This window comes from Symphodus melops (genome assembly GCF_947650265.1).
Source record: "Symphodus melops genome assembly, chromosome: 4".
Taxonomy (NCBI): domain Eukaryota; kingdom Metazoa; phylum Chordata; class Actinopteri; order Labriformes; family Labridae; genus Symphodus; species Symphodus melops.
The window spans coordinates 2022960-2038377 of NC_136694.1; the positions used below are offsets into that span (position 1 = coordinate 2022960).

At 46.9% G+C, this 15418-nt stretch overlaps 1 protein-coding gene across 1 annotated transcript; it reads right to left on the reverse strand.

Moving 5' to 3' along the window:
* Nucleotides 1-1547: 1547 nt before the first annotated feature.
* On the reverse strand, nt 1548-14020 carry uqcc1 (ubiquinol-cytochrome c reductase complex assembly factor 1). Its single transcript, XM_079341928.1, has 9 exons — nt 13776-14020; nt 11964-12071; nt 10596-10703; nt 6070-6142; nt 5596-5653; nt 5373-5481; nt 3523-3600; nt 3116-3229; nt 1548-1965 (listed from the first exon to the last, which is right to left on the reverse strand). The coding sequence occupies exons 1-9, from the start codon at nt 13848-13850 to the stop codon at nt 1831-1833; spliced, it is 858 nt and encodes a 285-aa protein (XP_079198054.1). The 5' UTR covers nt 13851-14020; the 3' UTR covers nt 1548-1830.
* Between the last annotated feature and the right edge of the window lie 1398 nt (nt 14021-15418).

Here is a 15418-nt window from a genome sequence, read left to right on the forward strand (position 1 = left end):
TTGAAAAGCTCACCGGAAGACGAATCTGTTTGTTTGGAGGTCTGAACATGAAGAAGAGCTGCAAAGCTTCAAGGATGCCGTCGACGTCACGTCACCATGATCCAACAAAACTCGTCTTGATGACACGACCGGTCAACTCTCTCCTCACACTCTCATAAAAAGACTGATCTCTGATCTCTCCGTCCTGCAGCCTTTAAGATGCAGTCTGACAGACGCCTCAGCATGGAGTGGAGTATGGCGCCCTCTGCAGCATCAGTGCAGCGCTTCAGCACTCTGTCTGTTCTTTATCAAACACACGGAGTGGAGCTTCTGTTTGCCCATTAAAACAAGCTTAATAAAAGCCATAAACAGGTCAGCATGTGGTGGACGCTGTAGCTTCAGTGTTTAGCCAGCTCTGCATGTGGTGGACACTGTAGCTTCAGTGTTTAGCCAGCTCTGCATGTGGTGGACACTGTAGCTTCAGTGTTTATCCAGCTCTGCATGTGGTGGACACTGTAGCTTCAGTGTTTAGCCAGCTCTGCATGTGGTGGACACTGTAGCTTCAGTGTTTATCCAGCTCTGCATGTAGAGACACTGTAGCTTCAGTGTTTAGCCAGCTCTGCATGTGGTGGACACTGTAGCTTCAGTGTTTATCCAGCTCTGCATGGGTCTGTAAAGCTTTCTGCGTTCTAACCTCTCTCCATGTTTCATCTCCAACATTGATCCTAGTTTGAGCAGCTTTCTGCTGCTGGAGCTTATTAGAAACATGCAGAGGCTTTTTAGCTCGGGTACAATCACTTCTATCTGAAGCAGTTCCACTGCCCGCTTCCATCGCTGCAACACCTGTTGACCTGATAACTGCTCTCATATCTGACAAACCCAGGGGCGTCCAAAACGGCCTTCAAAGCCCCGCCTACCTTCTCTGGTCCAATCAAATCCAGAGCATTCAGGAGCAGAATCTAAAGTTAGAAGGAGGACATACTGGCTGCTGCATTGTTGAAGAGAAGCTTCAACACAGCAGGTTTCCTTCATGATCACAGAGGAGGAGAGCAGCTCTCCGATTGGCTGATTGATCACAGAGGAAGAGAGCAGCTCTCTGATTGGTCCTTTACGAGTTGTATCTGTCGCGTCACATCGAGTAGTGAAAGAAGAAAACAATAAGTCAGGTATTTTTCACACAGAACATTTTATTAGTTGTATTTTTAAAAACAAAACAAATCTTTTCGTGTTTTTTTTTAAAGCACTGACGACACATGCGCCTTTAAGAGCTCGGCTTCCTGTTGGGGTCTGAGAGCATTATGGGTGAAAAGAGAGACAAGCAGCTGAGACATTCCCTTCTAAAGCCTGACTCCATGATGAAGAGTGAAACAGTGAAGGACAGAAGGAGAGCGGAAACATGGAGCTAAACTATAAATACAGCAGAGTGACGTCGGTGAACCTACGAGGAAATATAAATACGGTGCGTCGTGTTTGTGTTTCTCCCTCAACAGTTTGACGAACTCTAAAAACCGACAGGACGATGATGACGGAGGATGATGATGATGATGATGATGAGGGGCATACTCTGGTTTTTGGCTTGTTTTATCGAGTCATGATGAGATTAAGAGCAGGGTGGTGAGAGAGGAACCTCCCTGATCGTCTATCCCGACTACACTGGACCTCCTCAAACAAACTCCTGGAGGGACGAGGACGACAAAAATGGGTTTTTGGGTCAACGAGAAAGAAAGAAAGAAAAAAAAGAAAAGGCGACTTAATGTCAGATTTAAAATCCCTCTTTAAATGATAAAGACAGAGGAGGGGAACGGGTCACATGATTATAAGGGGGGGGGGACAGGAGTCCGTGTCTCCGTCTCACAGTCCCGTGTCGTTATATGTGGGTGTGGCCACCTTCAGGATGCTCTGAGCATTCTCCTCCACCAGAGGGCGCCACTTCACCTCTCCAGTCAGCAGCAGGTCCTCGCCGTCCAGAGCGTCGATGTACTGCATCTGAACAGAGGGAACACTTCTGTCATTCATGTTATTTATGTCAATTATTGATCAGTTTGATATCTGATACAAACATCAGGCCTCCTTTAAAGACCCGGCTGAGCTCTAAGAGGGAACACGCAAACAAAAGGAGGCGGAGCAACGAGCTGAAGCATCACAGCAGGTGAGGATCTTTGTATTCGGAGTCTGTAAACACGAGATGTGGCCGACTTGATTCCTCCATTTGAGGGGAAACGTCCTGCTAGCTGGAGTGTGTGTGTGTGTGTGTGTGTGTGTGTGTGTGTGTGTGTTTACAGTAACAGCAGTTTGATGAGTTACACATGTACAGGCACAAAAACAATTAACCTGGAAAAAACTAGTTTTTGTGTATTTACATGTTGTGCAACTCAGAACAGAGAACACACACACACACACACACACACAGGGAAGTGTGTCATTTGTTTGTTCTCTGATGTAAGACGCGCTCACACAGGGAGCTCTTTGCATTTACTTATTAAGTTGGACACTGCTGCCATGACCTTTAACACACCTGCACCCGTGTGTGTGTGCGTGCGTGTGTGTGTGTGTGTGTGTGTGTGTGTGTGTGTGTGTGTGTGTGTGTGTGTGTGTGTGTGTGTGTGTGTGTTCTGACGCTGCAGCAGAGACTAAACTTCACACTTATTGAAGGTTCAGTCAGCAGCGTGGCTGAAGGAGTCCTGAGGAGAAACTCGACGTGATGGATGTGACTTCTTTCTGCTGAGTCAGCAGAAAGATGAAACCGTCGTGTTTAAAGGAGGAGTGAGAAGGAAGAGCGGGCTTAGCTAAAGACGGAACGATAAACTCAACGTACGATACAGTTCTTCCGAGGTCACTTCACTTCCTGCTTTTATTTTAAAAAAGACACAAAACGTCACGAGAGTCGATGAAAACAGCGATGTTAACATGTTAAACTTCCTGTTAGCACGCTCTGACGTCGTCCGTCACCTTCTCTCTGCTACCTTCAAGGCGGACACGCTGCTCGCCATCCGTACGCCAGGAAGCAACACCGAGACCGTCCACCATTTAAAGCAGAGCAGTGTGTGGGGCTGCAGGTGGACGAGAGGCGAGGACAAGGAAGACGGCGTTCTTCACCTTGTTCTAAAATAAAGCGTGGGACAGACGGCGAGCTCACCTGTTTGCGGACGTACTCCACCATGAGCTCCAGCTGTCTGGGGTCTTCACAGTCACGGTTGAAGAGGTTTCTCCACAGAGCTGCTGCCAGCACAGAGTCTTCAGACAGGATTCCCTGCAACACACACACACACACACACACACACACACACACACACACACACACACACACACACACACACACACACACACACACACACACACACACACACACACACACACACACACACACACACACACACACACACACACACACACACACACACACACACACACACACACACACACACACACACACACACACTTATTGTTTCTCTATGAATCAGACTTGTAAACATCTGCCCGTTTGCTTCCTGTAGACACTGAAGGAATCGAACTTAAAAGCAGATTTTCTCCAGAGTGTCTCACCTCATCGTATCCAAATATGGCGGCGTAGAACGTCTCCGTCATGGCTTTAGTCGCCTCCTTCCTGTGTATGGCGTCGATCTACAGAGACAGAACAGATGAGTCAAAGACCAGCGACCGTCCTCCGAGTCAGAGCTGAGAAAAAAAGGAAACTGAGACTTTGTTTTGGACTTCAGGTGACGGCGGTGATTAGGAACACGGAGAGAATGACCTCCGTTTTCTCTGCTCTTTAGCATCTTTAGCATCATTAGCATCATTAGCATGAAAGCTGAGAGCAGGTCTGATCAGCTCCTGCTCTGCTTCATCAGCGTGCTTCCTCAACACGGACAACGTCACCGCCACAACAACGTGTTGTTCCAGCGTGCAGCTCGACCATCCGTCTGCTGACTCGCTCGTCCTTCCTGCGCTCTCTCTCTCTCTTTTTCTCCGTTCTGTTGGCCTTGGCGTGTGGCGAGACAGAAGCGAGTCGACCAAACTTTCTCTGCACGTCTCGACCCTCGTGTCACCATGACGACCTCGGCGTGTCACTAAAGTTCATCGTCATGGTGATCTTATTCTGACTATTCTGTCCATGTGTTTGTTGCAGCTCGGACGGCGTTCTCGCTCCTTCGCTCGTGGCCGCTCTTGGTTGAAATATGACGGCTGCTGTTGTCTTTGAGGCGGGCGGACTGGGTTCAAATCCGGCCTGTTGTTCCTTTCTCTGGTTTATAAAAGTGTATAAAGTCAAACTAAGGATGTGAAGAGTCTCCGTGCTGTCGCTCGTCATAAACATATTTGAAGAATTCTGGATTTAAAAGCGCCGAGTGACTAAAGATTTATGTTCTGCAGATGGACGGATTGGTTGCCATGGGTTACTGCCTGGTGATTGGATTACACTTCAGACAGCGCTGTGACTTTATGTGGCGGTGTTTGTTGGGGGTCGCGTTGATGACTTTTTAAATTTATTTTTGTAACTTTCAGTCACGTGTGTCGGCTCGTGCAGGTACACACATGTACCGCCAAAAGTTCACGTCCACAGCTGTGAAAACACACACACACCACACACACCTCTGTAATTTGTCATCTCCGACCTCTTTCTGTCACACTACACAGAGTGAGCTGGTACATGGACGGCTGCAGTTCAACCATCCTGTTTGGTTAAAATCACCAACAAGTCCGAGAGGAAGTTTCTGCTGCAGACAGAGAGACCCTGACACCGCCGTCAGCGGCCAGCTCTGATTAGATAAAGTCACTGTCCTCGGCTCCTCGCTAACAGTTCCTGAGTTAACTCCAGGATCATGTACGTGTGAGGAAGTCGTCTGAGAGCGGCGTGCGAGCGGAGCCAAGGTTAAGCTCTGTGATGTCAGCGAGCGACACTTCCTGGAGCTGCTCTGCTGACGCGGACGCGGCGCCCGCAGCCAGGCTCGCTCCCCGGGGAGTTTGGCTCAACTCTCTGCTTGAGGACTGCTGACACGCTGACGTCAAACTTCTAATTACCAAAAAATAAAAGCTGCATCCTGTGCAGCATGCAACGTCATCGCTGTGTTCAGTGTTGCATCATTTATTTAACACGCTGCATGTTCATGTGCTGCTGTGGCTTCACTTCATGCTCGTGATGTTGTGTGACGAGTGCAGCAGGAGTTAGACAGGCTCACTCGTGTTATGTGCAGACAAACAGACATCAGGCTGAGTGTGCTATAGTTAGGCATGCTGTACATGGAGCTGTACATGGAGCTTTACGAGCAGTGTCATGTACAGTATGTGTTCATGCTGGGAATGCTGCCATACGATCTGAAGGCCTTCATTCTGCAGAACGACCCGTCCGGTCGCCGTGAAGCTGTGATGTATGAAAGACGTACAGGAACAGAACGTACCCCCAGGATTTTGCTCCTCTGCTCCACGTCCTCCCACATGGAGTGCACGATGTAGCGACACATGTACTTCCCCGCTCGGCCCTCCTGACGCATCCGAACCAAACACATCCTGAAGGACGACATTAACAAACAAGACAGAGGTGAAAACGGTGACAGAGACACAGGATCACGGACAGTGAAGGAGTAAGGTGTGTGTGTGTGTGTGTGTGTGTGAGAGACTCACCAAACGTGTAACTGGGCTATCAAGAACCAGGAGTTGAGTGTGTCGGGGAGCGAGCATTCTGAAACAAACAGGCAGCATTAACTCGTCTCATCTGTTCCTGCACCACATTGTTGTTACATCACTGATTTTAATGCAGCTGCAAGTCTGTGTGTGTGTGTGTGTGTGTGTGTGTGTGTGTGTGTGTGAGTGTGTAATATTAGCCTTCACGTTTGTCTCCGTGTGCCAGGCTACTAAGTGTCTCATAAAAGTGTCAGGGAGGCGGTGACAGCGTCCCTGAACGCCAATCAAACCCATGTCGACTGGAACGCCGACCAGCGCCGAGACGTCCAGAGTTTGGATCATCAGCAGAGTGTGTGTGTGTGTGTGTGTGTGTGTGTGTGTGTGTGCGTGCGTGCGTGTGATCACGTTAGCCTGGACTTTCTCCTGATCGTGTGTACAGACTGATTCTTGTCGTGAGGTTTGTTTGACACTTACTTTCAAAGAAGTCGTCGTAGTTGATTCTCTCTACGCAGCACGTGTACATCCGCAAAGCAGCGATCTTGATTTTCTGTGGTCACAAGAAGAAGAGGGAAATCAATCATACAGGTTAACATGTTCATTGATTAGCAGCGATCAGTATGTGGACCTGCAGGATTGAAGAAAGCTGAAGGGCTCCTGCAGTACAGCCGACATTAATGAACCTTGGAGAATAACCAGCACTGATTCTTTCCTGTGATGTAAAAAAACTACAAGATCACAGAAGAACTACAAGATCACATGAGAACTACAAGATCACAGGAAGAACTACAAGATCACAGGAAGAACTACAAGATCACAGGAAGAACTACAAGATCACAGGAAGAACTACAAGATCACAGGAAGAACTACAAAATCACAGGAAGAACTACAAGACCACAGAAGAACTACAAGATCACAGAAGAACTACAAGATCACAGGAAGAACTACAAGATCACAGGAAGAACTACAAGATCACAGAACTACAAGATCACAGAAAGAACTACAAGATCACAGGAGAACTACAAGATCACTGGAAGAACTACGAGATCACAGGAGAACTACAAGATCAATGGAAGAACTACGAGATCACTGGAAGAACTACAAGATCACAGGAGAACTACAAGATCACTGGAAGAACTACAAGATCACAAGAGAACTACAAGATCACAGGAAGAACTACAAGATCACAGGAAGAACTACAAGATCACAGGAAGAACTACAAGATCACAGAAGAACTACAATATTGTGAGAGAGAGTGTGTGTGTGTGTGTCTGCCCCCCCCCCTTGTCTTACATCTCTTGATAGTGTGCACCTCTGATTCCATCCGTGATGCTCGCAGCAGCGGCGGCGGCGTTGGCATGCTGACACGTTAAAGCTACACAAATTAACTTCAACGACTCCGTGAAGAAATCCAAACTACAGACGTCAACACGAGCCTCTGAGAAAACAGCACACGAGGGTCAGAGACGTGCGAGCGCCGCTGCCAAACTCTGCCCGGGGCCAACGCGTCGCCAAGCGCTACACGACGTGACGACACACACATTCCTGTGCACGCACGCCACCTCAGTGAAAAACCATCAAGCTCACCAAACGTCGCTGTGCAGCTGTGAAGGTTTACGCTCCGCTCATGTGTGACTTCTTGGAAACATTTTCACTACGAGGGCGTGAAGCAAATAACAGTCACAACCCTGAACCATATTAACCGCCTTTTTATGACTTAAATCAACGTTTGGCGTTCTGAATAATACCCGACCTGCCAACAGACTAATGGGCACGCAGCTTTTAATAACTTTATTGATTTATGGACGCGTTAACAATCCACAGGCCGTAACAAGTCCACGCATGATGCAACACAACATGTTTTTCCACACTAACGCCGTTCTGTTAGGAACCAAGACGTCAAACTATCGCCCTCCGTTACCTTACACCTGACGTCCGTGTGGCGTCCGCGACCTGAAGATTCTCATTTCACTGTTTGGATGTTACCATGACAACAACCTTTGTGTGGTGAGGCCGTCGATAATGGTACCAGTTGAAGCTGTCGCACTACGGCCAGCTGGAACGTCACCAACAGGAAGAGTTCAATGCCGTACGACGCCGGCGGCGCCACAGTGCGGTGTCAACGCTTTCACGCCCTCGCTGTGCAGACGTTCTTGAAAACTAGATTCTCCCACGTGCAGACGCATGTGCTGGACGACTTCCTGTACAGGACGTTCATCCTGATGCAGTGTGACTGGAGTGGCACAGCGGGGGTCCAGGCGTGCTCGAGTGCGGCACGGTACAGATGGACCGCGCCCTGACACGCTGCACTGGTCCATTCATTTTTTGTCTTTATTCCAGAGACAGGACAGTCGATGGACATGTGAATCAGGGAGGGAGAGAAATGCAAAGCATCCTGAGACTCCGTGGAGCTCCCTGCTGCTCTCTCTCTCTTTAGCTCGGCCTTTAGTCCAAACACAGATGAGGTTTGTATCTGCTCCCAACAGCTACACGTTGTTTTAAGGCTCCTTGGGGTTTCTGTAGGACTTCCTGTCGTCAGGCATGCAGCCATGCTTCTTACGTCATGTTTACGGCTTTCTTGTGTTCGTACGAATGAAAGAGAAGGCCTTCTCTGTAAACATTATGTAACGAGTCAAACGTCTCCCTCATGCTGTGAGGCGTGTTCTAGGATCACTGCTTGTATTTAAAGCCCCCTGCTGGGAGGTCAAAGCTCCTCTGTCCACACACACACACACACACACACACACACACACACACACACACACACACACACACACACACACACACACACACACACACACACACACACACACACACACACACACACACACACACACACACACACACACACACACACACACACACACACACACACACACACACACACACACACACACACACACACACACACACACACACACACACACACACACTGGAGTCATGTAACTGTCCTCTAAACGCTGAGCGACAGCAGCGCTCTGCTCGCTCGTCCTCGTCTCTGTGGGACGGGAGCAGTGAGAACAGACATTTGTTGTTGTTGAATCCTACTTTAGAAAGTATTAACTGGGTTATTAGACTTTAAATAACTCGACACACTCCTCCATATCTTCCCCGACCTTTAACCCTGTTCCTCTGCGTCTCCGCCGTGCTCCCCTCGGGGTGTTGACATGTTTTTACTCAGCTGACAGGTTCAATAAAGCCTAAAGGTGAAGCTGTCTGTCTGAGGCTGTACATATTAAAATGTGTCCCGTCATGATCTCTCTCTTTAACTTCACGCAGGTCAGGTGGAAGTAATCCTGCGTACACGGCTGCCTTGATTCTGTGACGTGCTGATGCACCAAAGGAAAAAGTGCACAGGTGGTTTTTGGAAATGCTCGAGTCACACGTGATCTTTGAGTTTATTTCTTCACGCTGGGTTAAAGTGCATCGCAGAGTGAAGATCATCTACAGAGAGCTAACCAATCAGCTCTTGTCCTCGACGCGTTGAATTGAACTGATCTAACATCTCGCTGTGGTGAACACACGCAGTGACTGACAGCTTCTTGACCTTTAAAACAACACAACAACAGCACAGTGCTGTTTGAAAGCACCTTCTGTCCCATGAAATGTGATGAATAAACTCGACTTGATCTGTTTCCTTCTCTGGTGCACGTCCCCTCCCTCCTCTCCTTCCACCAATCACAGGGCCCGTTACATTCTGGATACCGATATCGATATTGGGAAGAGGAAAAATGTGATCCATGGACGGGCTGATATCTGTCTTTGATGCAGAGGTTCGAGAGCGATACAGACAAACACTTTAAGAAAAGATATAAAATGAAGACAAGAGCGTCCACGTGTCACCACGTCCCACTCTGCAGAGTGATGCTTGTTGCGATACGTACAGCGCCCTCTGCTGGTGGAAGAGAAGTGATAGTGTAACACAACTGACTGGTGAATAAATCGAGTTATGTCACGACGGTCAGCTGATGTGAGCATATCCACAGACAGTCTGTCGGCCTTTACTAGTCTCCACCATCAACCCCCCTGCAGCTCACTTCATGTCAACATACATGATCATGTATTTACCGTAAATTCCGGACTATAAGCCGCTACTTTTTTCTCACACTTCGAGCACTGCGGCTTCTACTCCGGTGCGACTAATGCATGGATTTTTCTTGGGGGACAATGAGCTTCTGCCGCAAAAACATTTGACTTCGTCACGTCGGATCTTAATATCAGTCATTTTGCGCTTCATGCACGCACCCTCATCATGGAAAACACACGGAGAAATACATATGATGCAGCTTTCAAGTTAAAGGCGATCGACCTGGCTGTCAAAGAAGCTAACAGAGCTGCTGCACGTTAAGATGACACTGACAGCGACAACAGAGACTGAGGAAGTGAGTAATGAAGTCATTCTGAGGCAGTGAATGGATGGACTTTTTCTTGTTAAATATATTACGTTCATCTTTTTCATCAGCCGTGTTACAGACACCGTCGGCTAGGCTTCGTATTGTAACGGTTCATGTTGTAAAGTCAGTAGTTGATAATGTGTTCATAATTCCGATTATGTGGAGAGTCAGTGAATGCACCAGCGAGAACGTGTTGAGTGGCTGTATGAGAGAACGCTGGGGGAGAGAGTTGGATTGTTACGGCAGGTTATGTGTTGTTCTCTGCTGTAAACGGCGTGGTCACGGCCGACAGTGATCGGGTTATTAAAAGTTATTATTTGAACGCTCTCGTCGTCCTTTAACGTTCGTACGGACGCTACAGTATTTGCGGATGTTACCGGTAGCCTACGTCTGTGTAAATAGCTCTTGTTATAGCGTGGACACCTGCGGCTTATAATCAAGTGCGGCTTATATATGTACAAATACATTTATTTACTTATTTTTAGCCGGTGCGGCTTATATCCAGGTGCGCTCAATAGTACGGAATTTACGGTAGATATGTGCTCTGCAGCTCACTTCATGTCAACATACATGATCCTGTATTTAGATGTGTGCTCTTTCTCAGCTCACCCATTTGTTGTATTTTAGAGGTCCGGTGAAGCCGATGGCCTCAATGAGCTTGGTGAAGGCCCCGACCTCTTCCTCCGTGTGCTGCGGCGTCTCCTTCACGCTGTACAGCTGAGGAGAGAAAAACACAGTGAGGAGAGGAGGAGACAGACGAAGGGGTCGAAGGTCGAGATAAAAGCTCGGAAAAGAACGTGAAGGGGGAGTTTAAAGAGAAAAGAAAAAAACGGTCTCGACAGATGTGACGCAACCTCTGAAGAAACGACTTTTCAAATAAGCTTCATGTTCTGTGTGTACAGACTGCATGAGGCTCATTAAAACAACAGCACACACAGCTTCAGTATGACAACACACACCTGGGGAGCGTGGCCTTTACTGACCGTGCAGCTGTTGAGTAAATTAATACACTGACCTATTCTAAGCTGCATGTTGTCTTCATGCTTTGACAGGTTTATTACAGCCACCATGACCCCGCTTACCCTTCATTAGTGCTCGCAGGAGTTTGGCTTTCAAAGGACTTCACTAACTTCTCTGCCTGAGTTTTTCCATGACATATTTTCTGCACTGATGATGATGCTAATTGCTAAAAACAGCGCTGGATTACAGCATGGCCCGCTCTGCCCGCTCAGTGTGCATCAACAGGCAAAGGGTTTTTGTCTCGCTGATTTTGGACTTTCTGCTAAATCCTCTTTCAAGGCTCACCAGTACAAACATGCATTTTTTTTAGCTGATTTCATTAGAGCTTTATTTAATGCTCTTTATTAAAGCTTCTGGGCGAGGAATGGCCGTGTTGGCCTCCAGCCAATGAGAAGACTCGGGTGAGTTTTGCAAAGGGGGATACAATTCATCGCCTGGATGCCATTCAAGCCGGCGAGTCTTGCGGACGAAGATACAGAGGAGAAAAGGTGTGATCATAGTGAAGCTGGTCCCCCTCCAAAACAACAACAAAAAAATAATAATAGGGTGAACGCTGGGTTGTGTGTTTCACGTTAGGAGCGTCTAATAGGGTCGCTGGTGGCGCAGTGGCAGTGTGCGCGATCCCATGTATTGACGCTATAGTGCTAGCGCGGGCGGCCCCGGTTTACGTCCGGCCTGTGGCGTCTTTCCCGCATGTCTGTCCCCACTCTCTCTCCCCGATTTCCTACCCTATCCACTGTCCTCCTCTACAATAAAGGCTTGAAAAATGCCCAAAATAAACCTTAAAAAAAAGGAGCGTCTAATTAACTTGATCGAGTTTTCTAAATTATCGGCTTTTCCATTTTAATAAATGCACTATTGTCAGGTAGTGTAGGAACAAGCAGGCCTGCAGCGGGCGTGAAGTTCATCGTGCGTGTGTTCAGAAAGTGTTTGTCCGTTTGTGTAAAGTTGTCTTACCTGTGTGTTCACGTGCAGTGAGCGACATGGTGTCAAACAGGGGGAGGGGACTCTGGCCAGCTGACAAGCTACTAAAGCTCTGGCAAGACAGGCTTCCTGGTCTAACACCTGGAGGGAGACAGAAGAGAGAGTCAACATCGACAGAATCGGCACATCTGACCTCAGATTAAATCACTATTGACAACCAAAATGACAAATCAGGCTACAGCAGTGAGTCCTCTTCATTTAAAGTCACGCTACGAGTTCTCTTCCAAAGCAAGTCAACATGAAGTCAAGTGTTCATGCATTTCAGGACTCCTCGGTCGTCTTGGGCGGGGTGCCTTTGATTCTCAACAACAACAAGTGTCTGTTTAAAAAGGTGTCTAAAAGCTGAGGAGACCAAATGCAGCCTGAGAGCAGCGTGTGGACCTGCAAGTCACACAAAACAGCAACATGAAATCGAGTGTTATAAAAAATGTTCTAACGTCTGTCATGTTGTAAAAGTCTGGAAAGTTTTTAAAGGTTTGGCTGAGAGACAGTTTGAAGGCTTTTTTTTGTACGACTGCTCTGAGCGCTTCTCATTGAAACTCTTTCAACTTTTCGGACGGCGTTTCAACCAGCCAATCATTGAACAGATCGTGTCACGCATCGACATCAGACAAAAAGCATCTGTAGCATACTACAGTCTGAACTCTAATCCTTAAAGAGAGCTGTCTGGCTCCGCCCCCTCCTCTCTTGAGTGGATGCTCACACAGGTCACCATGTGGTGGACACTGTAGCTTCAGTGTTTAGCCAGCTCTGCATGTGGTGGACACTGTAGCTTCAGTGTTTAGCCAGCTCTGCATGTGGTGGACAGTGTAGCTTCAGTGTTTAGCCAGCTCTGCATGTGGTGGACACTGTAGCTTCAGTGTCTAGCCAGCTCTGCATGTGGTGGACACTGTAGCTTCAGTGTTTAGCCAGCTCTGCATGTAGAGACACTGTAGCTTCAGCGTTTAGCCAGCTCTGCATGTAGAGACACTGTAGCTTCAGTGTTTAGCCAGCTCTGCATGTGTCTGTAAAGCTTTCTGCGTTCTAACCTCTCTCCATGTTTCATCTCCAACATTGATCCTAGTTTGAGCAGCTTTCTGCTGCTGGAGCTTATTAGAAACATGCAGAGGCTTTTTAGCTCGGGTACAATCACTTCTATCTGAAGCAGTTCCACTGCCCGCTTCCATCGCTGCAACACCTGTTCACCTGATAACTGCTCTCATATCTGGCAAACCCAGGGTCGTCCAAAAGTATGAACAGTGCACAAGGTAGTAAAAGTACCCCCTCATGTTGAACCAGGACAAACCCTAAAAGTTTGAATACCTGGGTGTTTTATCCACCAATCTGACGGATCATCATCAAGTCTGAAGCAGAGTTTAGACCCTGATCAGTTCATTCTGCATTTACATTGAAGACTTGTATGTATGGGGGGTACGCATGTACGTTAGTTTACGTCAAACCTCGTTTATGCCTAATTACAAAATGTAAAATAATTACATAGAGAAACTATTTTGTTCCTTTTGGGGTTTTTTCTTTTACTATTTACGTCAGTTTACGTTGACCTATGGTAACGTTTATGAACTGTTAACGTATATTGTTGAGTTCACCTGACAGGTAACTCACATATAAAAGACTCTTTAATGTTTTTTTTAGTTCTGGTTTAACAAAACACTTAAAATGTTTAATGTCTCCATGTTATCATCAACAGTTTTAACCGTTGTCTATGGTTACGGCGTGTGACGTAAGTTCACTTAGCTGGGATCCTATTAGCTTAGCTTAGGCTAACGCTAGTCGTCACGTAATTACCTTTCCTTTCGCGGCTCTGCACGCGGACGCGGTTACGAGGTTTCTGACGGTGACCTGCAGCGGCCGCCGGTACATGACTGCACACAGAGTCCCGGTATGAGAGCGAGGAAGCGGGCTGCCACTGAAGCGCGGCTCCCTTCAGGTTCAAACCTTCAGCTTTGGTAACACTAACGCCTCCTCCTCCTCCTCCTGCTCTGCAATGTCAACGGAATCTGTCCGGCCTTTAATCCTGTCCGGGTATTGAGGGGAAAAGAGTCCAGCAAGAAGGGTTCCGCTTATCAAACATGGATTTTAAAATAAATCTGGAAGAGTGTTTAACGTGCACAACACCGAGTAAAACGTAGATTAAAAACCTACGTGGACGATGTGTGAGTGTGAGATAAAAACCAGAAAAACTATAACAATTTAAAATGTGTATTTTAACCATTATTGTAAAAATATATGCACAAAAGTGATTCAATTTCAAATAAAACTATAAAATGTAGTGAAATGAAAAATGAACTTAACGGCAGGGTTTGTAATTTCCTCCTGTTACAGCTTTTTAAGATTTTGGTTAAAATTGTCTTTAGGTCCTCAGGTTCTCTGAAAAGGGAACAAAAAAAATCTGTCATCTGTATTAGTTTGTAAGACTTAAAAAAACTTTGACCAATGTCTGCCATGAGGTATGTATCTGATGAACCAATCACACGCCTCCCTGGCATTCTTGCCCACGCCTCATGAGCTGCACCAATGGCCCTTGTGCATATAAATTACACAGAGACGCTGTGACAGAGACTCATCGAAACGACCCCACTCCGGATTCGAAGTACAGACCGTCTCTTAATCTCCCTGCTCTCTGTCTGTAAGAGCTGCAGTCTTCCTAAAGTGCTACAGTAAGAGACAGCTGTGTCACCCAGTGTTGCTGTGCTCCAGCAGCACAGAGTAAACAGAGCCATGCATGAATAGCTCCACAGATTGTTTGAATCCATTCGGCTATTCAGCTGCCTCCTGCTGAAGCCCTCAGGCTGACAGCCGCGGTGTCTGATGTAATTCTGTGTGGAGGATGTTAGAAGAGAAAACACTTTACCATGAGCAGACACCATTACACACGCATGAACATTTCCTGAATGTTTTCTTTATGCAAAAAGATGCGGAAGTGGCGAGCGAAGCACAAGAGTCAACTTTACTATTTTATAATGAAAATATGTGTCTTGAATTTCCCTCGGGATCAATAAAGTATCTATCTATCTATCTATCTATCTATCTATCTATCTATCTATCTATCTATCTATCTATCTATCTATCTATCTATCTATCTATCTATCTTTATATCTCTATAGGTCGGCGGAATCACAAGAGTAGAGAAGAAAATACTGGAGGACAGAAAACATAATGCCGTCTTTTTATTACGCGCACGGAGATCTGAGGGTGTAAACGTCACCCACTCGCTCCAGGTGAATCCTCCTGATCTCGACGTGCTTCAGAATAAATAGAACAAGGATGGAGAAAAAAAAAACTCTGGATAAAGTGAGGGAAAAAATGTGTCTGTTTGCGTTCACACACACACACACACACACACACACACACACACACACACACACACACACACACACACACAGCTCACCCTGAAAAGGTTTTTCAGGAATCTTGTGTAAGTGTGACCG